Source organism: Channa argus, chromosome 14 (assembly GCF_033026475.1).
Source record: "Channa argus isolate prfri chromosome 14, Channa argus male v1.0, whole genome shotgun sequence".
Lineage (NCBI taxonomy): Eukaryota > Metazoa > Chordata > Actinopteri > Anabantiformes > Channidae > Channa > Channa argus.
Genome location: NC_090210.1, coordinates 3333674 through 3361131, shown reverse-complemented (window position 1 = coordinate 3361131; position 27458 = coordinate 3333674). Strand labels below are relative to the sequence as shown.

At 40.4% G+C, this 27458-nt stretch overlaps 3 protein-coding genes across 4 annotated transcripts; 1 reads left to right on the top strand and 2 right to left on the bottom strand.

Annotated features, from left to right (window-relative positions):
- Nucleotides 1-245: 245 nt before the first annotated feature.
- On the bottom strand, nt 246-9209 carry dsc2l (desmocollin 2 like). Its single transcript, XM_067529364.1, has 16 exons — nt 8314-9209; nt 7966-8056; nt 7612-7817; nt 7416-7520; nt 6865-7020; nt 6447-6591; nt 6208-6359; nt 5974-6108; nt 5670-5855; nt 5269-5516; nt 4922-5064; nt 3901-4122; nt 2806-3027; nt 2390-2502; nt 1931-2245; nt 246-1539 (listed from the first exon to the last, which is right to left on the bottom strand). The coding sequence occupies exons 1-16, from the start codon at nt 8350-8352 to the stop codon at nt 1327-1329; spliced, it is 2691 nt and encodes an 896-aa protein (XP_067385465.1). The 5' UTR covers nt 8353-9209; the 3' UTR covers nt 246-1326.
- Nucleotides 9210-11689: 2480 nt separating this feature from the next.
- On the top strand, nt 11690-19935 carry LOC137140764 (desmoglein-2-like protein). Its single transcript, XM_067529363.1, has 14 exons — nt 11690-11901; nt 12773-12895; nt 13306-13461; nt 13575-13716; nt 13803-13966; nt 14253-14396; nt 14487-14672; nt 14792-15069; nt 15232-15374; nt 15456-15677; nt 16442-16672; nt 16962-17089; nt 17188-17514; nt 17630-19935. The coding sequence occupies exons 1-14, from the start codon at nt 11848-11850 to the stop codon at nt 18623-18625; spliced, it is 3294 nt and encodes a 1097-aa protein (XP_067385464.1). The 5' UTR covers nt 11690-11847; the 3' UTR covers nt 18626-19935.
- A 2970-nt stretch (nt 19936-22905) lies between these two features.
- Nucleotides 22906-27458, bottom strand: LOC137098718 (tubulin beta-2A chain). Of its 2 annotated transcripts, XM_067475246.1 has the most exons (5): nt 27196-27458; nt 26693-26801; nt 26426-26434; nt 25370-25480; nt 22906-24340 (listed from the first exon to the last, which is right to left on the bottom strand). In XM_067475246.1, exons 1-5 carry the CDS (start codon nt 27250-27252, stop codon nt 23256-23258), a joined length of 1371 nt encoding a protein of 456 aa, XP_067331347.1. In that variant the 5' UTR covers nt 27253-27458; the 3' UTR covers nt 22906-23255. The 2 variants fall into 2 exon arrangements, with proteins under 2 accessions (XP_067331347.1, XP_067331348.1); XM_067475247.1 differs by lacking the exon at nt 26426-26434.

The following is a 27458-nucleotide window of genomic DNA, read 5'->3' as shown; positions in this document are numbered from 1 at the left end:
CAGTATTGTATTTTATCGCTGACGAAATAAAGATCACATTTATTTTAAAGTTGACCTTTACTGCACTGTTGGCCTGAAGAATATTAGATGATTATGGTTAAGGCACAATAATAAGTCCCTCAACATAATCTGTGCAAGGCTGGAGGTAAATATTAGCTAAGAGGTGAGGAATTTATCAGTCTGTGCAACATTGTGCAAACTCAGAGCGTCACACCCAGTCAATTATTTACAAGACTACAATCAGAGACTGCACACAAAAGACCACTTTTTAATCCATGTTCTTTCTGTCAAAGTACAGATTTAAAAGCACAGAAAAGCTTATATATTTTAACAAGTTATTGCTTATCAAAAAATACCACATGCTGTAATACATAGTCCAAGGAATAAAGAAAGTCATATAGTTGTTAGTTTACTTTCAATTTTCTGTTCATTTGCAAATTTAGCTTATAAATCTTCTTTAAAATTACATTTCCATTTTATTAATCCTAACGTTCTATAAAACTACATATGATAGTTGCAGACTTAATTAAATCTTCATATCATAAACATGCATGAATGTCAGATGTCCATAAATCAGCAGGCTCAAACATATTTGTCTGAGCTGTTTAACCAGAGATTTTATTAAGACAAGTTGTTGGCAGTGCGAGGATCACGTCACTTCTCCAATTCAGAATCATGCTTTAACCTGAAGGACACACAACCAGAAGCTGTGCCACAGTGCGCTTCATAATTCGTAAAACCGTAGAAAGTTAATCTACACTATTGTTTAAAATGGATAAATAATAAACTTTTTAGTTTGAAATGTTTTTATCATGAATAAAATGAATAAAAAGCATTTGCATTATTTTGTCTTGGTGTTTATTTATTTTCTACAAAATATATAAGAACTATCCATTTTAGCAAATAATTTCAAAACAAAAGTGTAAAGTTGGATTGTCCAACAATAGCAACAATAACTAAAATACCCAGAGTGCTTTTACTAACTGAGAGAAAAGTCCCATGGCCCTTCCCTGCATTTATCAATACAACCAGTATAAACCTATAAAAACAAGACTTCAAATGCAAACAACATGTTATTACGCAATAATGCACCGCACAAAACATTTACAACTGACTGCATCTGCATACTTTTCAGTGCAAAAGACTTTTACCAAAAAACAGCAAAGACCAAAAAAAAGGAAAAAGCAATAGCAGAGCAGTAGATACACACTGACGCCACCTGCTTGTTCATTTTCTCATTCATGTTCAAGGGGAAAACCAAGCATTCAGGTTGCAGGCCTCACTACATGCTGTATAGTGAAACATTAACACCGTTGTTGTGAACATTTATTGCTCATGTCTTTTTGTCTTTTTGCAAACGTCCGCAAGAGTTTTGAACTTTGGTCCGAGCGTGTTTAGGAAGTCGAGGTTATCATTGTCACCATAGTCACTGCAACACCCCACAGAGCCAGCTGCAGAGCCCCCACCCTCAAATTTGTAGGAGTGGATGATGTCGTCTGCGTAGCGCCCATCCTCCTCAGCTCCCAGATAGCTCAGCTTCTGCAAGACACAGTGCAGGGGGAGAGGAAGACAGTTATTACTCAGAGTGGACTAAGGCTGCAAGATGGGAAGTAAGATACTACACTGTGTGATAACACATGGCTGCTCAGGATATGACTGACACAGTGAACAAACAACCACCCACCAAGTTACAAAAATATGTCTCACCAAGTTGAGGAATTAAAGTTTACAAAGGATACCATCACTGCTTAGAGAATGGGAGCCTAACTTAAAGTTAGATAACAAAAGCTATCAAACGTCAAAGAGTAAAAGGTCTAGACATCTGTATACATTTAATTTTGCCATTGTCTTTGACTTTTTATGCTAATATCCACTCTTGGACATATTTTTTGTATTATATAGTACATTTTTAAGATGATTAGACTATTACCTGGTGTAGATATAGACCATTTGTTTGCCAGGTCTGCATTAGAGCTGAGTCCTGGAAAAGGTGTCTGCTCTCCAAGCCCATGCCGTTTCCAACAAGTTGACCTCTAAAGTGACCTCCAACCTGTTTAGCACCATAGTGACCATCATACTGAGTAGAATAGATATCTTGCACGTCGACACCATTCTTATACATCCCGTTCTCTTGTGTGTTATAAGCTCCAAGTGTGCTCGTGCTCTTGACCCCCTGCCCTGAATTCAACATAACTGAGCCCTTTTCTCCATGTACAGCAGAGGGATAAGTAATTAAACTAGGATCCTGCAGATTAAAAAACAGACAAACAAACAGTTATTCATACATGAAGAAATAAATGACGAAAAAAACAAACTGTTACAATAGAAATTGTCTTTGGTTATTACAAGATTAGGAGACCAGGCGATGCTATTATCATTTTGTTCTTACCACTTCTTCCCCTCTGCCCTCAGTGTTGGACTTGAGCAGGATTCCTCCGTCTCCTCCATCTTCAATTTGTACCTTGTCACCCTTTGTCACACAGATAAAGGCGAGGAGTAAACCTGCAAGAACAAAACAGATATCTCAGAAATGGCTGCGCAAGCAGTGCAAATATTTTATTACACAGTGCTCCGTGTGTTGAAGGCATCACAAAAACAATAGCAGTGTACATAGTACATATCTCTCCTGTGTGTCAATGCTCAGTTTCCAATATACAACGCATAATTCAACAACAAATGGAGCTTCAAACTTATATGACACTTTCTGCACATTTTCACATGCATGAATACAAAATCTTGTTTTATTATCTGCACAGCGTAGCCTACACGATTCTATTGGCAAGAGTATAGCAATGGGGAACTCACCGAGCAGTAGGAGAAGTGCCAGAGGCAGCAGCATGGCCAGTAAAGCCAGTCCCCCTAATGACACAGAGCTTTGCTTGGCCAAGCAGACTCCATTCTTGCACTGGCAGATCCTTATTTTTGCCGTCTGTGTTTTACCAAAGCCCTGCAGATCTGTGATGTCGATGGGGACATTGTATATCCCATTAGGAAGCTCTTTCATCTGTGTCAGCGTAGCAGATGTGTCTGAGGAGGAAATATATAAGAACTACGATGAGACTCAAGTTTCTCCCAAGAATTAGAGACAACACTTTATCCTTGGGGCTTGGGATGTTTTCGCACAGATCAGGGTATGTGTTCATTATAGTTAAAAAGCATCAAACAAAGATGTAACTTTCATATTGCATGTATACCCTGCTGTAGAGTGTGAAAAACAAATTGCAAAACTGGCTGCCGTCACTCATAGAATAAAGAGCAAAAAAATACTAAAGCCCAACAGTCTTTGGAACTGGTTTTAATTATGAATGTGGATTTACTTACTACATACTTTGCTTTTCCCAACTAATTAAATACTCAGCCAAAAAAAGTGCTAGCATTTACTTTTTTGTCCACCAGAGAGCACCAGTTCATTTTCAAGCTCTAAAAGTATCAAGGTTACAGTTCTTAAAATTTAAACTAATTGAATGGATCCTTATCAAACACAATTATGTTTTGTAGTTATGTTGCGTTTAACATACTGGCTAGTGTACCATTGCTTTAATCTCAATTATAATATTGTTGCAGCTCTTCACATTATCAGTTGACTAATGTAAGTATCATACTTAGATCTAATTTTGAGGTCCTGTATTTGAGTGTTTGGATTTTGTGCTATGGTTACAAAGCTTAAAATGAGCTTTAACTATTATCAGGGCTACTTAGTCAACTATGACCACTTTTGTCTCTCTTAGCTGATCTAAAAATGTGTCCTGTAGATAATTATAAGCTGTACATATATTTGTAAGTAGTCAGAGCTTCTAAAGTTTCAGTGATGGTTCCCTGTGGCTAAACTAAACATTTACTTAAACCATCCAGTTAAAGATGTTCTCCATGAGACAAAGCCAGATTAAAACAAGCACCTACCATTAAATCTTTTCAAGGACCATTTGCCATCATTATCTTTTGGCAAACTAAAGCTGAATGGGTAGGAAAAAGGAGGCTGGTCTTTGTCTTCAGCCACAACAGGCACAGAGCCGAGTTCCCCCCCTTTCCCACACAGCACCAGTTCCCTAGTAGGGATCTCTGGCATATTGTCATTGATATCCTCCACCTGAATGATGACTGTTCCTGTGCCTGTTTTTGAGCCTGAAATAAAAAAAGATCTGTAAGTCAAATGTGGACATGTTGGTACTGAGTAAAAACCAGACAGACATAGCTGGTTATATTCAGACATCACTCATATCAATTATCTGAAATTTCAAATTCTGACAACCATCTGGGATACGAGCCCAATTTCTGCCATCACACCAGAGAACAGTGAGTCATAAATGACTAGTCACATTTGATCCTATCAACAGGTGTTCTCAGGTGTTCAGTCAGACGCTGGACAGGGTGGAGTTGCTGTTCTTAACAAATTCTGGCAAGTGTAACAATACCAGCACAAGGTGTGGAGTTGACAAACATGTCTTCTGTAAGCAGCAGACATATTTTAGAGACGAAACATTTCCCCAAACCACAGCTTCCTTTAGATAAACACCTTTCGACTTGTCCCTTTAAGGGTTGCCACAGCAGAACGTTTGTTTGGCATAAGTTTTTTACGCTGGATGCTCTTCCTGCTGCCACCCTCTCATTTAATACAGGCTTGGGACAAAGGTGGCTCATGATGGCTGGGCGGGGCCACACCTCTTGGGGTGGGATTCGATCTTACAGCCTTCCCAACCACATGCTCTACCCCCTGAGCCACCAGGCCCCTTAATTTCCCAATATGATGATATTTTATAAACCCATCAGAGGTAGTGAGTTTATTAAAACACAGGTGTCAGCTACAGCAGAGTGTTAAAGAATTTTATGTCTATATCGGACAAGCAGAAACATGTATGGAAGCACAGAAGATACATACTTCTGTTTATTATATTTTCTGTGTGAAGCGTTTTAGGCAACTTACTAGCATCGACGGCCCTCATGATAACATTGTATGTTCCATTAGAGGCAAACGGTGACTCTCTGTCTATTGTATTGGCAACCCTCAGCTCTCCAGTATTTTTGTCTACACTGATCCAGCCGGCTGGGTCTGTGACCTTGTAATACCTGGATGAATAGTGGTAGAAAATATGTGTATTAAAGAACATGTGTATTACTATCCCATCTCTAAGTTCAGCAGTCAAAGTCTGCCCTCCAGTGTTTAAGAGAAGAAAGACAAACATGAGTTATAGGGTTTAAGGATAAGATGTCGTTAGCTATTGTCTGCCACAGGGAAGTTCATTTCTTAATGGCAAAGATAAGATTGCTTACTTGATGCCGTTGCTGCTCTTGGTCTCAGGATCTGAAGCTGTGTAGGTTCCTATCAGTGTGCCGTTTGGAGTGTTCTCTTTGACAATAAAGCGAACAGTAGGGGCTGTGAATTCTGGACCTTCATCGACATTCAAAACAGAGACGTTCACAGGGACAGTCCGCCACTTGGCGTCAGTGCTGCTCAGCTCTGCTTCATTACATGCCATCACCTCAAGGTTTACATTTCTTGTCTGCTCATAATCTAAGGGCTGGAAAACAATGAGGGAGATCAATGTAAATACAAATATGTTGTCCTTGCTTTTATGGGCGTTGACTTCCACTAAGACGTATGTCTCCATTGTGCCACATCAATTAGTTGTAGTATTACTAATTTCATTGTGATAATGAAAAGCCTCACTTACCTTTGCTACATACAAAAGCCCTTCATTTGTTTTGGGGTCCCTATCTATCCTGAAATTTCCTTTTTCGTTTCCTTTGGTGATAACGAATTTAGAATTCCAGTTTGGCGTGTTTATTAAATCCTTGTCTTCAACAGGAATTCGAAGAATAAGTATTTCCTTTTCATTTTCTTTGACACTGGCATCATACTGAAAGAAAACATACAGCGCATTCATTAAATTAGGCAACAAATCATTTAGCAAAAATAAAGACACAAAATGCGTATATTATTTCAATAAGAGCCTGTTTTTGCTGCTGACCACTTACAGAGGTTTTTGTGAAAGTGGGGGGATTGTCATTGATATCACCAAGTGTAATAGTTGCTGTTCCCGTTGTTGACAAACCATCTGGTCTACCGTTCATATCTCTGATTACCACCTTCACAAAATGCGTGTCTTGTGCCTTAGGAAGAAATGTGACATGAGAAAAAGGTAAATAAGTAACAAACAATGTACTATTGTGTTGTTGAATTTAATAAAGCACCACTAAGGTGGAGCTCACCTCTCTGTCCAAGGTATTAGTCATTGTGCTGATGACACCCGTGTCCATATGGATGTAAAACTGGTTTGTATCAGAGAGAAAATACTTGACTTTGGCATGGTCAGAGTCTGCTTTGTCTCTGTCTGTAGCGGTCACCTTCCCCACCACTGTCCCTGTGGAATAAAACATAATCATTGAGTTTTTAATACACTAAGGCTCAAATACTACCGGATTTTATGTGTATGCTTCCTGTTTCTCACCCGGCTTGCTGTTCTCAAGCACAGTATACTGCAGCGGTTCACTGAATTGCGGAGCATTGTCATTCACATCATCTATAACTATCTGAACGTCCAAAAAATCGTCTGTCTCTTGCTTTGTTTTTTCGTCAAAAACCCTGGTCCTTAACTGTGAAAAACAACAAACATCAGTTTTACAACGTTATATGCAAGAACACAAAACAGTGCAGAGACAATCATTCATTTACAACGTCATTCACCTGATTGACAATGTAACTGTAAATATTTTGAGAATCAATTCAGGCAAAAAACCCACACATGACTTTACCTAATTCCAAAAGTCACCTTGCTCTTTAGAAAACTGAGATGGTCGTTTTTCACCTCTCGATGATATATTAGATGCATGCAATAAATCAATATATTTTAATAATTTCACACTCACTGTAAAGGATGGGAATTCCTCACGATCGATTGCTCGATTCACAGACAGCATGGCAGTCTTAGTGTTAAAACTGAAAAGGTCGACTGGATGCTCATTATAACCAGGTCCACTGATGGTGTAGTAGACGGCATACTTGGCTTCGGTATCGGATACAATCTAAAATAGAAACCAAATAACGTCGTGAGTAAACGATAAACCACTTTTTACTTATTCATAAGCACAAAGTCTCTAAGCCTTTAAAACTGTGAGCTTGCAATACTCACACACATCAAGCTAAAAAAAATAGATTTTATGATGCCTTTAGGCAGATACCTAAAGAATTATTCACTGCATATGGCTGAAATTCATGTAACTAGCAGGTGTGTCAGGGTGTGTGAATCAGACAATCTGGGGGAATATTAGAAAAGAAAGGACAGAAAAGGACAGGGAGAATTTGTAGCACTGCATTTCCAATAAAGACATCATTCACTTATCATCCACTTTACAGACACATAAGGCAAAAGCGTAAAGCTTATATACATTATAAGATAATTTAAAAAAAAAAATAGTACCCTATCAATGATTTTTGGGTAGGGCCCAGGATCATTCTCCAGTATGTTGAAAGGTGGAGGACTCCACCTTCTTTTGGTGCGTTTAAGCAAACCTTGACCTGCTTGCTGTCAGACACAAATAGAACGAGGATTAAAAAAAAAACATGTCCATTACGTTCTGGCCTGTTGTGTACGCAGACGTATGCCGTTATCTCACCTTTCTCACCCGCAAACTGTGAATAAGGTGAACTTCCATTTCACTTTTCGGCCCGTTGTTGTCCTGAGCCCACACAGAAAATGTCCGCCCTGTCGACGGTACATACACAGCAGCGACTGCTTCTACTGCTCCGTTACTGCTCACTGTGAAACTCGGGTCCTCCACACTTATTTGCACGGAGTTGGCGTCGCAGTCGGCAGCTTGAACTGGAAAAGGGGAAACGGGGACAGGGAGACAGGAAGGTAGGGAAGGGGGGGGGGGGGGGGGTTACAAAACTAGAAGGGGCAGGAAATCATGGAAGGTGAAAATGAATAAAACTGTTCGTCAAACAGTCGGTGACAGTTAATGACGGACCTTTGGTGACCAGGTATCCAGCCGGAATTGTTTGCGGCACCACGACGTGGACAGACCTCGGGATAAGGCAGGACTCCACACAGGACAGGACCTGAAGGAAAGAGTTGTTCGCTCTTATCGAGTGCGCTAAATGCCTTTGAAGTTTACTGATATCAATTACTATACATCATATTAAAAGTACATCTTTACGAGCAAGTAATTACATTGTAGCTCTGTAGGTGAAAGCGAAGCCTGTCAGTCACCAAGATGTGATTCAACCCGACGCAAATTCCAGAAACAATGTAGTTCCTTCATTTAAACTAAGGATTTTATTTTTTAAAAAGCCATGAGAACATTTCAAAAACTTACCAAAAAGAAGACAATGTTGACATCGAAAATGTTCGCCATTTTTGAAAACTTCTGATGGGCTTCGTCCTCGACGTCGGGGACAAAGTCCTGAACCCAAAGAGACTCGTTCAATGTGACACAGGTGATGGATTAGCGTCGGCGTTTAAACGCTCGGAAGACGAAACTGGTCTGTGCGCTTTGGCTGCAGGTGAGTTCAGGCGGACGTTACTGTTGCTGCTGGCAGTCAGTCAAGGCACCGACACACCTTAACGGCCCCACCCAGCCTCTGTGAACCTCCCTGGGAGGAACAGCCAAACACAGCGAGTACGGGCTGTGCTCGGGGCTGTTGTGCTATTGTCCTGAACACGTCCACTCATAAAAGTTTTAACAATATCTACACGTTTGTTCCCGCCAGCAGGGGGAAACATTGCCCAAACCTTCCGCCAGCTAAAGTAGTTCTGTAATCAATTATAGAGTGTTGCGAGGCATCAAAACAAATCCAGGTTTTCCATTTCTCATGGAAGAGTTACAGTTGTAGCCCACCAACAACGTCTATAAAAGCATTAAATAAAGAAAAAAATGAAAGTCGTGAAAATGACTTTGACTTGTATTTAAACTGGGTAGATGAACTTGAAGTTGTGTGAGTTTCCTCCCTTTTTCCTCAACCCATTGGATAATAGCTTTGTATCTTCTTGTCTTCTTGTTTTGAGGACGCTGCTCAGATTGACCCCTGCATTGCTCTGTCCTCTCTCCTTTGCAGCTCCACTCAAGCGTTCTGCTAGCAGGAACAGAATTGGCCTTCTCTCTTTAACGCCACAGGAATGTGAGCTGTGAATAAAGCCTGGTTGTGGGGGAGGCTCTGCTCCCACAGCAAAGTGCTCTCTATCTCAATAAACTGCTGATAAAAAACAAGAGAGTCAGATTCAGGCACACTGGGCCTGTGTCCTGTGAAACATGTCCTGTTGGGGATCTCCTCCAAATGAGGTTAATATTGTTCAGAACTGCAGGGGGAAGTGAGCTGCAACAGGAAAGGTGAGGAAAAATGTCAGGAAGAGTACACAGCAGTAAGTCTTGGGTGTGGACATAATGAAAGGGCTCGGGACTGGGAGTCTTAACAGTACAATGCGAGATTCAGCAAAATACCCCCCTGAGTCTCTCCCATGTTAAAGTGAAAGTGGGTTACAAGCTCAGGCTTCACTAAGTACACTGTAGAAATTTGAGGACATCAACTCTATTATGCTTGAGCCTTTGTATTGGTGACCCACCACTGACCTTTTCCTCCCAAAGTGTCAGTTTGCAACACATATTTTTCTTTTATGATCGTAAAACCACGATACGTATCATTTCCCAACAAGCGAACTTGTACGTCCAAATTATTTTTATTTCACAGTATTATGACTTACACAAATTATCTAGATGTGATTGTCCTGTGGGAGGGTCTGCATTAGTCTTTCAAACACGTCAGTTTAGTATTGTTATTATCTTCCCAGGTATTTCACTAAGCGTATCTGCGATGTTGCGAAACTTAGTTTAGAGCGAGTGATAAGCATTACAACAAACCACTGTTTGTGCTGCAGGGATGCAACAAAAGCGGCAGAAGTCTGATGCCAGATTTTTTTCAGGATAAATAGGTAAAACAATGCTCAGACAAATGCTGTCATTCAGTCTGAGACAGTGACAGATAGGCAGATAGCTTTACATATTAATATCTGAGGAAAGAAAGTTCTCAGAAAGTACCTAAGCAGCTTCTGTACACGCCCTTTGGGTAAGTGCCAAAGGAGAGAAGGACCCACGTCATGTGTGAGTGGTTAGTATTTGGGTGAGACAAGTTGCTTGGTGGTGTTTTTTAGAGAACGACTGTGACTAATGGCCTTCTGGTTATTAGTGTGTAGTTTGTAATGCAGTAGCAATTACGTAATAACAATGTGGAGACTCAAGCATTGTGAAATATAAGTACAGAATGCTTTTCCCTTACAGTAGAAATACCGTATTACATCACAGACAGTCTTCTACATGTAAAGATGCACAGCAGACCCACATAGGACATGTAGACAGAGAGGGGTCTGTGTCTCTGTTGCTCTTCTTGAGGTTTCTTTCATTGTGGCTCGGTGTTAATGTTTTGTTTCATTGGTAGGGGTGCTGGACAGAGGATGTCATATGATTTGCATCCTATAAAGGCGAATTTCTGATCTGTGATATTGGGCTGCAGAAAATAAAATGTAGGTGTCAGTAATGTGTAGTATACTATCAACTTCATTCATGTAAATGCAATGGACGAAATGGTTAATGTCCTTAATATATAAATATATATGTTGGAGCATATATATTTATTGGTCAGTAAACGTAATTAAAAATCTATGAATGATACAGTGCCCACTCAATCTGTAGTTATATCACCCAGATCCTCTGAAGTATCTCGCTCTGCTACGTTTGCAAATTGTTCTTGTTCTTGCAAAACAGTAATTATGTCTATCACATCTCTCCCAAAATAATTACAGAGACTCAAGTAAAGAAAGTGGGTTTCTTTAGTGGGATTGTTTCTCTCCTGCTATCTCTTTTTCTGACCTGCAACTTACAGGAACAGTCATTTGTGTAATTGTTCCATCGAAACCACCCAACCTCCTTTGAGTCGTCCCTTCTTTCGGTGCTGCCAATAGAGTGAAGTATATGTAAAACTTTAACAATGTTCTAAAAACTTGTTGTAGAATACAGGTGAACTATCAACCAAATACACAATTAGTTTTTTTAGAAACCAATTATCAATTCAGGCACAATAAAACTGATACTGTTTCCTCCCCAACACACCTTTCACTAGTTGGAGTACAAGCTCTGGGTATCTAAGCAACGCAAGCTGACCGTTCCAAAATGCACCTTTTCCCTTATCTGCTGTTTTTCTCCCTATTAATCTGCTAAACAAACTCGGCAACACCTACACACACACTTACACAGTCCCACAGTCTCACAGTCCAGTGTGCAGCTTTATTATTTATGTGTGCAGAACCCAGCAACAGAGGTGTACTCCTTGGAAATTTCACAGGTTAAGGTGAAGTTTTACACATAAGTGAGAAAGCATGGATCCAAAAAGAGCCCAGTACATTTTAAGAAATCATAGATAAATAAATAGCAACAAACTCAAGATGCTGTATGGATGGTGTTTTATGAAAAAAAACCCAACAAAAACATTGTTCCACACAGGTGCTATTGCAGATTCATAACAAAAGCATCTGTGCATGACTGGAACATATTAAGCAGATTTCCTCTCAGTTCAGTCCAACGTTTGTTTCCTCTGTCTCACACAAAGACAATAGGCTGCACACAAATGCTGCAGCTATGCACAAAGTAGCCATAGCCTCCTCCTTCCTCCGCCTGTTATCAGCAGAGTTGCGAGCAATCAAACGGAGGGAGGAGCCGCCTTTCGCTGTAAAAAGTTCTTCCTACCCTCCAAGGGGTCAAAGTCTGGACGGAACTAACAGTAGACTGCACATAGAGTCAAGTTGACAGGATTTGGCTTCACTACGAGGATTAATACGTTTGTGAGCGTGTGTTTTAAAGCCGATGGCTCCACTGCTGAAATGCTGCGTGTTAGTCCTTTTGGCGACCGTCCTAAAGGTAAGTTAACGATGACTTGGTCCGTGTTCATTGTCTTTTGTAAAATAACGGAGCTTTTACAGGTGTGGCTTTTCGGAGGCAGTGTGTTGAGCTCGGTAGACGTGTTTGGCCGTGGAGTCAGAAGTAAAACCATCGGGCACACACAGTTAAAGACAGGAAAAGCAGGGAAAAGTTAATGCGCAGTCTCCGTGTTTCCCGTCGCGTTTTCTTTAATTCAACAGAAATTCAGCAATTCCCCCTTTTAAACACTGGAAGCTGAGATGGAAGTCAAAATAGGCTTTTTTATATAAGAGGAACATTCTAACGGAGATTGTAGATTACAATTAAGATGCAAAGTGTAACATGGCTGGTGTCAGTTTGCAGTTCAAAAAGTAAAAAAAATCAAAGAAGCCCAAGAATTTTGCATAATTAAAAATAAATAATGTGAAAACTTATAAACTAATGCTTGAACATCACGGAGGGATTACTGAACAGGTTCAGGGGCCCAAGAGGTCAGGGGGCCTGTGCACTTGAGAATCAGATGGAAGTGTTCAGATTGTTTTAAAAGAGTTCACTTAAAAAGGCACAAAATGACCAGAGACAGACGTCCATTGATATCCAAGAAGTCCTGAAAGATGGTGAATGACTTAGAACTATGAAAAGGGGGTGTGAAACAAAAAAATCTCCCAAAACCAGACACGAGATAACAGCAAACGTCCTAAAAACACACAACAAACAAACAAATGAAAAAGATGGCAGCCCCTTCCCCTGTCTTTTGCCCAGTGGTCAGTTTTCTCTTAATCCAGCCATGGTGTTAATGCCAAATGATTATTGCAGTATCAATACACATGAATAATAATCCACTTTTCCTCCCTTCATTGTTTACCTGCAGGATGTTTCTGTAGAGGCTAAAGGAGACGGACCAGCACTACAGAGACATAAAAGAGACTGGATCGCACCCCCCAGAAAGCTGAAAGAGAACCATGACTACACAGGCTTGGCGAGTATTGCTAGAGTGCGTACTTTTTGTTCTATTTCTTTATATTAATATTGGATATTCTATCTAGTAACTTGCAGTCATTTAGGAAAGTACAAGATGCTTTTGTAGTCATGCAGATAATTAATGTGTGTACAGCAACATTTCATTCGTTAAAATAATTATACTATTGCGAAGTGAATTGAGCCTATATTCCAACTGGTTTTATTTTTTGAAAGCCTACTATAGATAACATGCTTGTTAGAACAGCTCATCAGACACTGGCACACGTCCATATTCGGCGCACAACAATACATTCTTTGTTCAGATGTTTACATTTTCACACCCCTGTTTAGCCCAGCTAGATGTGAACAGTGTGAGTCACGTTGAAATGTTGCTCCTTCCAAGATCAGGTGGATTCATTTTGTGTTAATGTATTTGTGTTGCAGATTCGCTCTGATAAGGAAAACTATACGAAGATACTATATTCTTTAACGGGACCTGGTGTTGACCAGCCCCCCTATAACGTCTTTTATATTGATTCTAATACTGGTGCTGTAAGAGTCAGTAAACGTCTAGACCGTGAAGAGATCGCCTTCTATCATGTAAGAGCACTTACAGCACATATCCTGTTTGCAAACTCTACAGCATTTACAGCCATGTACTCATGTTGTTGGGTGAGGGAATGGTGAATTCATTATGGAATATTTTCTTGTAGCTAAAAGGTGAGGCGAGGTACATCGATGGGAATTACGCTGAAAATCTTATCGATCTTAACATTACTGTTGAGGATGAAAATGACAACCCCCCGGTCATTAAAACAAAACAAATCGGATATGTCAATGAATCTAGTCAATCAGGTAAAACATTTGCATTACATTTGGGATGTAGTTGCTGACCAGGACTCGACCTGCTATGCCCTTAAATTCTTTTTGGTAATTTCCAGGTACTGTTGTCATGAAAGTGATAGCTACAGATGCTGATCAAGAGGACACACTCAACTCCAAGATCTACTATAGGATTTCGGAGGAGAGTAACATTGGCAATATGTTCTACATCAACTCTGAGACTGGAGAAGTCATAGTTCGAAAGAACACTCTAGATAGGGAGGTGAGTCACCATAACCACTGATAGTTATTATGGTTGAGTACACACAGCTCCAGACACAAAGGACTTCACACAGTTAATCTGAACGTTTGATCAGCTAATTTTTGCTTTTGGCGAACAAATTACGGCAGCAGGTAGCAGGACCACAACTCACAATACTCAGTGCACTTAGGCTATATTTAACCAAATATATTCCACAGGTTTTATGAGGAACAACAAAGTAGATGCATTAATCATGTCACTGTGTTACTGACCTTTTCTCTTTTTTTTTTCTCTGTCTTTCTTTTAGACAAAAGATACATATAAGTTAATAATTGTAGCCTCTGACATGAATGGAATGGATGTGCAGCCAAAACCAAACACAGGAACTGGAGAAATCGAGATCAAAATTTTGGACATAAATGACAATATCCCAACACTGGAAAAGGAAAAAGTAAGCATGACCCTATTACTAAATATAACACTTATTTTTATTATTTTTAAATAATCTTCAAGGAAAACTTGATATTTGTTTCATTGGCAGTATGAAGGGAGTGTGGCGGAGAACACTATCAATATGGAAGTGATGAGGATCAAAGCCATTGACATGGATATGATTTACACTGACAACTGGCTGGCTTCCTATGAAATCATTTCAGGGAATGAGGCAGGTTATTTCAACATCACTACTGACTCCAAGACCAACGAGGGGATTATCACGATTCAAAAGGTGAAACACAATTTGTCTTAGTTTGCGTTGTATAATTCAGCCGACAGACCACAGATCTGATAGACCACCAAAAAAAAAAGCTAACCTGCGTATCCTCTGCACTATCCTTGAATCTTTAGGCCCTGGACTACGAGGAACTAAAGGTGTTAAACTTAGAAGTAGCTGTTTCCAACAAAGCCAAGTACAATTTTGGCAGTGGCTCTATGACAGGAGCCATGAGACCCAAACCCTACCCCATTAAAATCAATGTGATCAATCAGAAAGAAGGCCCCCGTTTCCATCCTAGTGTCAAAGTGGTGACTCTCAATGAGGGCGACAGTTCCATCTCCATCCACAAAGTCATCGCCAATTACGCTGCAATTGACAGCGACACACTACAGAAAGCTACGAATGTAAGGTAATTCAAGTTTACATTCAAAAGTAGATGCACTGACGTACACACATAAGCAACAATGCTAACAACAGCCAGTGGTTGTGATGTTGTCATGTATATGTTCGTCTAGTATATTTTACACGGGGAGCTTATTTTTGTCCTTCTTTTTTAATTCCATGCTTTCAGGTATGCAAAAATTTATGATGAGGACAACTGGCTGACTGTTGATCAAGCAACTGCAGATATCAGGCTGAATAAACTACCTGACAGAGAGTCCAAGTTTGTGGTGAATGGAACATATTATGCCAAAATTATATGTATCACCGATGGTGAGTTCTGTCAAATGGAATAGTTATCAGCAGCACCCCACTGGACAACACATTAAAGCTGATTTCGCTTTTGGCCTTCAGATATTCCCTCAAAAACGGCCACAGGGACCATAGCAATCCAGGTTAAGGACTTCAATGATCACTGTCCAACACTGACCACTACAAGTCACACCATGTGCCTTGAAGACAATGTGATCTATGCCACAGCCGTAGATGAAGACGAGTTTCCCAATTCTCTACCATTTGAGTTCACCGTCATAGAGGGGAGCAGCAAAGGCAAATGGACGGTGGAGCATTTTAATGGTAAGACCACGTAAAGAGGAAACTCACTGCTTGAACGTTTCAGGAAAGCACAGCATTGTACTTCAGGATTTATATTTTAAATGGACATTTTAAGACAAATTCGGTATTAACCGCTAGTTTTCAACCCCATTAGTTTAGATCTCGCAAGCCAATTTTAACTATCTCAGTGCTTCTCCTGAAAACTGAAAACCATTCAGATGATCACAATCTGTATAAAAAAAAAACAAAAAAAAAACTTAACCACAAATCTTTTTTTGCTCATTGATAACTGTATTGTGCAGCCATCCCACCTCTCCCGGAAATTCTGGGAATCTCCTGTGTGTCGTTAGCAACTCTCTAACTCCCGTCCAATATTTTGGATTTTTTTCTGAAGTGACACAAATACAGTAGCATGTTGAGTCCTCTTGCTTTGTGGAAAGTGGACTTTTGTGATGCCTTTATGTAGTAAGTATGACCTACAACTATAGGCTCCCGAAAATGTGCAAGTCATTACTTTTACATATTTGATACTTCACACTGCATTTTTAATTTTACGCATAAATAACATAAAAATAGACATTTCCATTTAGACCTTACAGGTTTACATAATTTCTTTACTAACATGGACTATTGGTAAACCCAAATTAACCATTAATGGTGATGATTCCAGCAGCTGTTCATTCCTGCTTTGTTTCCCTTAAAATGATCCAAGAAAAAATAGTAATGCAACAAAATCCAGGGCCTATGCAGCATATATTAAATTTTGTGTTATCATCTTTCTACAGAAAGCACAGCCATTTTGCGAGACCACGCCAACTTGTGGCCAGGCACTTACAAAGTGGCAGTGGAGGTCAAGGACCAGCAAGGGAAGGCATGTGCCGATGTTCAGACGATGGATGTAATTGTTTGTACTTGCCATGAAAACAGTAAAACCTGTCGGTCACGCAGTACAGCGACTGCTGGATTTGGAGCTTCGGGTATTCTACTTTTGCTCCTGGGACTGCTGCTGCTACTTTGTGAGTAGGATTATGGCTTTCTTTTCCACGTTTGGTGTTGTAATAAGGATCATTACCTTATAAAATTGCCTAACCTGACATGTTGTAACATGAGATTGCATGAGATTTACTTCAAATGAATGGGTGGGTCACTGACACATTTGCTCCATCGTGCATTGCGTATTTTCTTTTGTTTGTTTCCAGCTACTGTCAGCTTCTATAAACACTTTGTTCAATGAAAGTTATTCCCGCATTGATGATCAGACCTTTTTGATGTGACTAACACTTTCTTCTGAATGTAATATTTTAGTGATTCCTCTGCTGCTGCTGTTCTGCCTGTGTGGAGGCGCAGCAGCCATTGGAGACTTCAAGGCCATTCCATTTGATGCCAAACAACAACTGATCTCATATCACACTGAGGGACAGGGAGAAGACAAGGTATTTTGATCCGTTTATGTTGCACATATTCTAGTAAATGATTTTTGTTTTGTTTTGAAAATGTACCTAAATGATGAGATCTCACACTTTGGAAACAGGAAATTCCCCTACATTCCCAAGTGGAAGCTGACAGTGGCACGATGATTGTCAACACAAACAGCTATGCACAAAAGGGTCACCTAGGAATGAATGAATTTGGAGCAGCAGGTGGAGGGGGACCCTTAAGGGCTGTAAACACAGGAACTTTGACAGCTGAGAACATGCACATGTACAACCAATACGGACAGTACGCTGGGCAAGAGGAGATGGATTTTATGGGCACAGGGATGATGACAGGACAAGAACATCTGTTTTCTCAAAACAGAGGTGGAGTCTTTGATGGGATGGCTATATCTGATGAGTTCCTGGAGGAGTACTATTCAAGTGTGAGTATCTATAAATTTTTGGGGTTGAATTTAAAACTAGTATAACCATAAATACATTGTTTGATGCCATTGTTATTAAGATACAGTCTTAAATTCTGCTTCTCCTTGGTTGCAGAAATTGAACCATGCTGCCCAACAATCCCATCTGAAGGATAGTCTGCTGGTCTTTGACTATGAGGGCCAGGAGTCCCTGGCAGGCTCTGTGGGTTGTTGCAGCCTTCTTGGGAATGATGATGATCTTGCATTCCTCAATGACCTTGGGCCTAAATTCAAAACCTTGGCTGAGATATGTCGGGGATCAACCTTGGTGACTGAGTCTGTGGACACAAAAGTGTCTATTTCCCCTGTCAGACCGGTTTCTCCTGTCAGACCCTCCACCTCCACACACACACATGTCCATACTCACACGGAAACAGTCAGGGACAGGGACCGTTTAAATGTAGCACCAGGATCCTCCACCTTCATTCAGGAAGAGCGAATTACTGAAAGAGCCCAAGGTGCAGCAACTGTTCCCAAAGGTCAAGTCCAGGACAAGATAATGATTCCCAGTCAAACACTGCTTTTACAGCAGCCCACCATGTACTACGCTGCTACTCCCATGTATGTGGTTGAGCCTAATCCTCAAGTAGTGCTTGTGGCAGGGGGCACCCAACAGTCAGTGGGTCAAGTAGGGCACGTTGGTGTAAGTCAGGGACTGGTACAGGTTGGGGGCCTCCAAGGTTCTCAGGGCATGCTACTTGTAGATAGCCAGTTAGGAATGGGTGGAGTAACAGGGCATGTAGCACAAGGTGTTTCACAAGGAACCGTTTCCAGATCCAGACAAGTGTTGGTAATGGAAAATGGGTCCTCAGGTGGACAACAAGGTGAACACTTGGCACAGGGCTTTGTTCAAACTGGCCAGAGAACTATAGAGCAGGGGTTGGAGATCAGAGGCCACGGTTTGCAGGTAAAACCTCAGACTTTTTCACTTGGTTCACATGGTTCCGCAGGATCAAATGACGACTTTGTCTTGACAGCCACACCCAAAGTGTCAGGGAGCCAGCGAGTGGTTGTGCAACATAAGAAAGTCTCAGTCACTGAAAGAAATGTTGAATCTAGTACAAGAGCATGAAACAACCCTTTTATGTAGCTTATCCTCAAATGTCACAAGTGTTTTGATACTATTCAATATACCACAGTATATAAATATATCTGAATGCAGAGAGATAATTTGTTAAATTGTGGTCAAACTGGAAAAATGACTCTGAAATTACACTGCTTGACTTTAAGTGCAATAGTGTGTATTTTTGTCAAGTTATAACACTACTGCTCATAGTATTTAATATGTGGTACTGCCTACATGACATGACCGCGGCTTATGGAAAAGTACATTTGTTACCTAAAAGTGCCTTCATTTAACAGCATTAACCTTAGATAACACTACATTAGTGTGAACACTTTACATGCTCTTTAAAATTCACAAGGGTTTTATTCAAATCAATGCAGGAATGCAGAGTAGCAAATAAGGTCCTGAGAAATTTGAAGTGCAAAGTGCCTGTTATTAAGGTGGATTAGGATTAATCCCATTAACATTCTTACAGTTATAGGAAGATCACCGTGATCTGGGTGTTTGTCCTTTTTGTTTAGAACTGCAAGGATACATTTTAGAACTAGTTTATTCACGAAAGGATTGGATGTAAGGAGAGACTAAGGGAACGGTCGAATTATGTTTCAGGAGCTAATATTGTATTGCATTTTTTAGTGTGGAGTTGTTCTAAAAGTACCTTGGATTCTGTAACACTTTAGCTACAGCAGTGCCATTAGCTATTCGGTTGACATTTGGTTTGTTGAGCTTAGTTATAGTGTAACAAATAAGTAATCGATTCATTGGTGGCTTCCTTGGAAACTGTGCAGGAGAGGACTGCACTTTGTATTGTAGTGCTTGCTGGGGAACCGTAGTGTTTGAATGATTTGTTCCACCAAGAAATATGAGTTTAGAGCTTAGCCATTATAGACTATATCAACCAAAGATGAGAACACGACACAAACTCCTCTTTGTATTGTTGCACTCTTTATTATTTCTGTAAAATATGTTTAGGTTTTTCTACTTTGTACTTCCATGTTTTACGTTTATGCCAAGTATTAACTCCAAAAGTGTAAGTGCTAAAGCTATCAAACAATAACAATAACATACTATTTTTAAAAAAAAATTTTTTTAGAATTGAAAATGTTATTACCAAATAGACTTTTATTTCCGTGTGTGTTTGCGTGTGTGTCTGTGTAAAGCCGAAATCATTTGGGTGTGTGGATGGCAAGAGTAATCAAGAACGGGCTTGTCAAGCACTGAGAATATTTAGTGAAATGAAATGGATCTGTTGTTTTTAAAGTGCTTGTTTTTTAAGTTTTCCTATCAATACAATTAAAAAAAAAACAAAAAAAAAACTTTTGCACCTGTTTGGTTTGTGTTTTCTCTTTTCATACTACAACATACAGTATAGTGTAGTAACATGTCAAAACAGATTATGTTGAGAACTGCGCATCAGAAATCAAATACTTGCATATCATTACCTGCTCATTTTAATTAATATTCATCAAATGAAATGCGTGGGAAGTACATTTGTTGCCCATAAAGTTGGAATAACATTGTTTTTACCTCTTCTCATGAAATGACTGTAACAATGTGCTTCATTCTTGGATAGATAAAGTGCATATCTACTCAAAACTTTATTTATCAAAAATATTCCAAAAATATCACAGTTTAAAGGCAACAGCAATTAACCTTTGCAAAAAAAAAAAAAAAAAAGGAATGTGTCTGAAAACAAAATTATTCCAACCTTATAGGCACCGTTGTATTAAGTCAATAGTGTCTCTACAATTTTAAGACCCAATTTGTACTGACTTGTTTCTGCTGTTTTGCTTTCAACAGGAAGAACATTCAAATAAACCGCATTTGCTTGCGCAGCAAATCACATGCAAAGATGCAACATCCCTCCCTGGCCTCCAAACCTGCAGTATTGGGTTAAAACACATTTCACTTATTGAGTTAAAAACTGCAAAGCACTTTTGCTTTAAGCTAATTGAGGTGTGCCTATATATTAGAAGAAGCTCCTACTTCCGGTTAAGAAAAGAAAGTGGAAAATCAGGTTTCCTTTGTAGAGAAGAACAAAACATTATCAAGACCCGTGATACCATCAGACAACTCTGACATTTCACTAGGATGGTTGAACAAATATGCACGTTATCTCCTAAAGAATGTAGGAATTTGTCTCATGTCTCTTAAACTCTGAATTATTTTTGCACAGTACAGATGGAGGGGTTCACATTTTGTTTGAGTGTACAAACAATAATTTAAACAATAATTAGCTGCACAATCAGTGCTAAAACCATAATTAAAAGCCCAGGCAGTTTACTTGGCTTGAATTAGACAAATTGGTAGATATCTTAAAAAGTTTCATGCTTTTTTTTAAACCAATTTCCCTGTTTTTATCATTATCCTACAACTGTAGAAACACAGCGTAGAGACAGTGTCCTGGGCAACACCAAGAAATATTTTGTTCTAAAAATAATGGTTTATTAAACGAATGGTTTGATTAACTCATGATGCCGAAGCATCATATCACGTACAAATTAGCTTTTGAACTATGGATTAAATAAAATTTGCATACGGGGCATCTGACTATTGTATATTGTTCTATTGTTTTTTTTTTGTGCATCCTTTGGAGTCATGTTCTTTAGTTGCAATGTTGGGTCATGATGGTACTGGAGGTGACAGTGAGCTGATGTTTATCTAAACTATGCTTGGTGTCCACATATTGTCCACATTCCAGAGTCAGTGTTCAGGGTAAGTCACTGTGCAGAGGATGAGGTCAGCTTAGGTTGAGTTGATGTGTGCTATGTAAAATGCATGGGAACTTGTACGTCTGCCTCAGTTTTTAGTGCAGCGTGTAATTAATGTATACATATCTTTCTAATAAAAGTAAATATTGAAGAGAGCATCATTGATAGAGCGGCTGCACAGTAGAATTGTACTTTATCAAAGCAGTAGAAAGAGAAAAAGAGTTTTCCCAATGACACCAGGATCTTTACAGAATAAATACATAAATAAGTCTGAGTGATAGACAGAATGAGCCGTCTACTGAGGTGGAAAAATAATTTCACGTTCACGTTTGACATTTAGGACAAAAGTGGGTTCATCCTGACATCCTGACCTATTACTCTATTATACTTAGTAAAGACTTCTTTTGTTGTCTCTAGGATGATTAATTTAAAATTCATATTTACCTTTTTACTTATGGCAATAATGTTTAATGCCATGATTTAACACAAATCTCTGTTGACATACCGAAAAGCCAAGCAAAGACACTACTACTCTCTGTTTTGTGTTCAAGAATTTAGTCTTTTGGCCATAGGTCGTGTCAAAGCAGATGTTTTTTATCAACTGTCAGAAAATTCTTTAACAGCCATTTCTAGGGTGTGACAAGACGTATTTCGACATGAACAGCATAATTCAAGCCTATGAGTATGTGTCAGTGTCTTGTCAGGAAGCCCAGGCAACACATCAGCAAGTTTCCTCATGGCACTGCCATGGTATGTATCACATTCTTACACTCTCAGTGATTAATGATCCTTTTCAAAGTCTCCTATTACTTTCGCTGCGTGTTTCCAGGCTCCACCCTGTTGCCTTGAAGTCCGGGGAGTGTCCTGGGAGTCTGTCGGTCTTATTCCGATCTTCGTACTGACGCAGTACATCAACACATCACAATGGCTTTCAACATATTTCTATTACAACAAAATTTTAAACAAACATGATTTATCAAAGACTTATTCTCCATTTTACATATATTTATTTTTAAAAAGTATATATAGTTAGTATTCTGACCAAAAACAAGTTTCTTTTTGTCAGTCACTGAGTACTTTCTGGTTCTTTTACCTTGTCAGTGGTTCTCAGGCTCAACAACACTAATTCCCATTGAAAACTTCATACGTTTGTATTTACTGTACCGGGTTTGTGGGATTAACTTGAAATAAATTTCAATGTCTGTGTAATGAAGGGACACACATGTGCAGAGGGTCAGACGTGTGGTTCAGTGACTGTGTTTAATAGCTTTCGGAGAAAACAGGAGCAGGATTTAAACCATAGTATACTTTGGTTACACAGACTGTACTTTTAGGATCTTTTTGCTCATTCGTTGTGGTCATTTCTCAGGCATTTCTACACAGAAGCAACTCTGTAGACCTCATTGTGGACAGGTCACATTTGCAGCCAGCTGTGATGCTATGCGTTGTGTGTCACCTTCCGTATGAATCAGGGCACACTGACCTCTCGCCAACCCAGCATTAGAACCACCGGTTGGATCCTTTAACCATGGTTTATTGGTGTAGACTGTGTAATAAAAACACGGCAACGACTACTGACAGGAATGGACATTTTATTTGAGCGTTAACACAGTGATTGCATGTTGCAATAAATGTTACAAAAGTGTATTTAGGACAAGACAGTACTCCTGGCAAAGCGTGACTTGGTAAACCAAATACTATTACACTTGCATGTGTTCAAATTCTAAAAACACTCATGATCTTTGTTAGTATAAGCCATATCTATATGCGGCATAGTTTTGCAAAACAGCTATATTTCATCACGACCTGCACACTGCCCTATGTAGTTGAACATCTGGATCTCTAGTATACCTCTTATATATATGCAGTTTCCAACAACAATTATTTGGCTAATTCATAAGAATGTCAGGTCAACGTTTTTCTAATCAGTGGCGACCGTCATGGCGGGCTTCCTCCTCGTCCTCTATTTCATCTTCTTCATATTCACCCATCTCATCAGCAGTGGCATCCTGGTACTGCTGATACTCGGAGACCAGGTCATTCATGTTGCTCTCGGCCTCAGTGAACTCCATCTCATCCATTCCCTCTCCAGTGTACCAGTGGAGGAAGGCCTTGCGGCGAAACATGGCCGTAAACTGCTCTGAGATCCTCCTGAACAGCTCCTGGATGGCCGTGCTGTTGCCAATGAAGGTGGCGGACATCTTGAGACCCCGGGGAGGGATGTCACAAACAGCGGTCTTGACATTGTTTGGAATCCACTCAACAAAGTAGCTGCTGTTCTTGTTCTGCACACTTAACATCTGCTCATCCACTTCCTTCATGGACATGCGGCCACGGAAGATGGCTGCTACCGTGAGGTAGCGTCCGTGACGAGGGTCACAGGCTGCCATCATGTTTTTGGCATCAAACATTTGCTGCGTGAGCTCTGGCACAGAGAGGGCACGATACTGTTGGCTGCCCCGACTTGTGAGAGGAGCAAAGCCCGGCATGAAGAAATGCAAGCGGGGGAAGGGCACCATGTTGACCGCCAGCTTCCGGAGATCAGCGTTGAGTTGGCCAGGGAAGCGAAGACAGGTGGTCACCCCGCTCATGGTGGCTGATACCAGGTGGTTGAGGTCCCCATAGGTGGGTGTAGTCAGCTTCAGGGTGCGGAAGCAGATGTCGTATAGGGCTTCATTGTCAATGCTGAAGGTCTCATCTGTGTTTTCCACTAGCTGGTGGACAGAAAGAGTAGCATTGTAGGGCTCCACCACAGTGTCAGACACCTTCGGGGAAGGCATGACACTGAAGGTGTTCATGATCCGGTCGGGGTACTCCTCGCGAATCTTGCTGATAAGCAATGTGCCCATTCCTGATCCTGTACCTCCACCCAATGAGTGGGTGAGCTGAAAGCCCTGGAGACAGTCGCAGTTCTCAGATTCCTTCCTCACCACATCCAGCACTGAGTCCACCAGCTCAGCTCCCTCAGTGTAGTGACCCTTGGCCCAGTTGTTTCCTGCTCCACTTTGACCTGCATGATGTAAAGACTAATCATGTTGGGATAATGATACAGTTTTCTGTCTATAAATATAATATTGCCTTCAGAAAAGGTTCGCCATTATATTAGCATATACACACAGGGTCCCCAGAAGATGGATCCTAGACTATGGTCATCTTGTAATGTATCAGAAACCAATATGAGGTTGATAGTTTAAATATTCATTGAGTAAATGTTGAACTATAAAATGCTCCGCCATAAGATTGTGTACGGACATTAATGCCACTCTGTTTTATAATAAGATAATAAGATAATACCATCATTTGGTCAAATTTTCAATTTCTCTTACGTCTCATACTTTGGTTTATGAGCAAGCATCTATAATATTGACTGAAGTAAACGATAATAACGCAGTCCTAGTACATGCAGTTTGTGTTTGTGTCGTTTGCAACCAGGCAGCGCAAACATTGTTCTATTTCATGTCTTATGACATGATGGCCAGATCCATAAAGAATGAATTAAGTATTTCTTACTGTAACCATCAACTTGCATTTGAAAGCATTAATAAGGTTTGTATATGAATTAGTAAACATACAGTAGGCCTTAAGCTTTTTTTTCGAGACATTCTAAATTACATTCGTGGGTAAATGCTTCTTTGGTTCGGGGTAATTACTTTTCTCTATTACAAAGCGTAAACACGGTTCTTCTGTGTGTGTGTTTTCTGGTAATTAGAAGTTGACTGATTAAGACATGCGGTGATGCAGCTTGTTGGTCCTGATATTTTTATTTGTGATCAGCACTGCAGCAGCTTCTTCTAGGAGTTTCCTTTTTTTTTTTTTTTCTGCTGAGTCACCACCAGAGCTGCCTCAGTCTGACACTGGCTGTACATGGACAATGCATCACACTAGTGCCACACTGCTGAGAGGCTGCAGAAGCTTCGTGTGAGGAATTTGCAACACTCCCGAGCGAAACAAAGCGCAGCTTTACTGGATACGACAGCAACTGCTAACATACACGCTCGCTGTCCTGTATGTGCAGCTGGTTCGGGTGTTGTCCACTCACCAAAGACAAAGTTATCAGGCCTAAATAGTTGTCCAAATGGGCCAGAGCGAACTGAATCCATAGTTCCTGGCTCCAGGTCCACTAGAATGGCACGGGGCACGTATTTGCTGCCTTTGGACAAAAAAAGAGCAGAGGACAGCAGGACAGAGGGAAGTGATGGATGGAAAGATGGAGTAAGCTATCAACAGTCTCAGTGTGCATGATATCAGAACATTTCAAGAAAGCCATGAACCTTGAAACCTGACTTCTGTTGAAAACTGTTCCTTTTTCCATATTAATACTGTTCCGATGTAAAAGTGAAACTATGCAGCAACACAAGTAATCGTTTCTGCAAACTATGCGGATAACTATCCGGGTAGATAGTTGAAAACTTCTGTATTGTTTGCTTCCTGCGCTTTGCTTTGCTCCACCCACTCTGTTTTTGACCCCTCTTGCAAGAATTTTGCTGCAGCATGCTGCACTGCTTATTTTGGAGCAGCATCGCTTTTAAAGTGCTGATCTCTGCAGGGTCCTTTCAAACAAAGATGTGATCGTCCTCTACCCATGGCTCTAGTTAATTTTTGTATTTTTAATTTTTTTTATGAGACGGGATAATGGGATAGTTTATCAGTCTACATGCAGTCAGTGACCCAGTGCATGACACTGACGCAAGCATGCAACATGGAAACAAAGGTTCAAGAACGACTGCTACTAAGAAATGTGATAGTGCTAGTTAGACAGTAATGAGTTTGCAGTGTTGGCCTATGTGAGCTTCCTGTGCAAAGCTTTCATTTAGCCAAAGTGGATGACTCACTTAATTTTGGCTACACATGGATTGAGGTCTGCACTAACTTGTCCTTTTTTAAAAAGCACCAGTCCAAAGGCTGAGCCACAGGAGTTTATTGACTACTCATTCAGTCGCTCATTCACTGCCTGCCCGCTTTCTGCAGCGGCCGTCAGCACAGACACAGGATGCATTTGGAAGGATTTGAAACATGCCACGCCGATAAAATCAGATACTGAAATGAAACCAAGGCACAGTGAGCTCAGAGTCAGATATACGGAGACTGCAGATACCTGTACTCCCTACAGAGAGTGACAGAGAGAGGAGAGAGACAGAGGGAGACAGAAAGAGAGAGAAATTTTAGCAGGTTGACTGTCCTCATTTTTCCTGCACTCATGGTGGGACCTACTTTCCCCTGAATTAGAGACATGATCATACTGAGGTAGGATTGTGCAGCATGCGGTCAGGCACATATAATGAACAGTGGATGCAAAGTTATTCAAATGCAAACATAATTTAAACAAAGTTGGGCAATTATTATTGTTCTTTTTTTTTTTTACCTGATGCCTCATTGTAGTAGACGTTTATCCTTTCCAGCTGCAGGTCACTGTCACCTTGGTAACTGCCGGTGGGGTCGATGCCATGTTCATCACTTATCACCTCCCAAAACTAAAATAGGATAAAGCAATTATTTTTTTTATCATTAACAACAAACAATGGTGTGAAAATAAGTTAAAGCAGGTGCATTGGATATCATTTTAGTTTTCAGGGTCTGCTTGGCGACAAAATGACACGCAGCTGTGGGGGCGACATAACCGCAGTCGCTGCCTCCCAGCAAAGCCCAGCCAGACCGAACCGCACCCTACAAAAACACAATTAACCATCTGCCTTTAACTTTTTGAAATATATATTTATTCGTGTCGTTCTCCAGGAAGCTCTAAACCAATCCCTTTAATGATTCAACACGAAATCCGAGAAAAACACGACGTGTGACGCTCTACATTAAAATTACAACTACGCCGTTAAGAATTCTCCCTTTTAAATTAAATGATCATATTAATACCTTCGCCCCAATCTGATTTCCACACTGCCCAGCTTGGATGTGAACGATTTCCCTCATGGTGCGCTATCGATGCGGGCCGAAAGCGTCCTGTGTCGAGTTTATCAGCGTCCAGTCTTCAGTCTCTAGCCTCGGTGTTTCTCAAAAACTGAACTTAACTCATTTCTAAGCGAGTGTGGCGATAGATAAACGTGCTGTCGGTCGGATGACGCAGCACACAGCGCAGCATCCCAGTATCCCCGTCAGCCAATAGGAGCGCTCCGGTT

Coding starts and splice junctions, on each gene's coding strand:
- LOC137140764 (XM_067529363.1), top strand. CDS start 11,848: ATGGCTCCACTGCTGAAATGCTGCGTGTTAGTCCTTTTGGCGACCGTC. Junction 11,902..12,772: donor TTTTGGCGACCGTCCTAAAG/GTAAGTTAACGA, acceptor GTTTACCTGCAG/GATGTTTCTGTAGAGGCTAA. Junction 14,673..14,791: donor GGATTATCACGATTCAAAAG/GTGAAACACAAT, acceptor TTGAATCTTTAG/GCCCTGGACTACGAGGAACT.
- LOC137098718 (XM_067475246.1), bottom strand. CDS start 27,252: ATGAGGGAAATCGTTCACATCCAAGCTGGGCAGTGTGGAAATCAGATT. Junction 26,802..27,195: donor GAAATCAGATTGGGGCGAAG/GTATTAATATGA, acceptor ATCCTATTTTAG/TTTTGGGAGGTGATAAGTGA. Junction 24,341..25,369: donor GCCTGATAACTTTGTCTTTG/GTGAGTGGACAA, acceptor TACATCATGCAG/GTCAAAGTGGAGCAGGAAAC.
- dsc2l (XM_067529364.1), bottom strand. CDS start 8,352: ATGGCGAACATTTTCGATGTCAACATTGTCTTCTTTTTG. Junction 7,021..7,415: donor ACCCAAAAATCATTGATAGG/GTACTATTTTTT, acceptor TTTCTATTTTAG/ATTGTATCCGATACCGAAGC. Junction 6,109..6,207: donor CTAATACCTTGGACAGAGAG/GTGAGCTCCACC, acceptor TTTCTTCCTAAG/GCACAAGACACGCATTTTGT.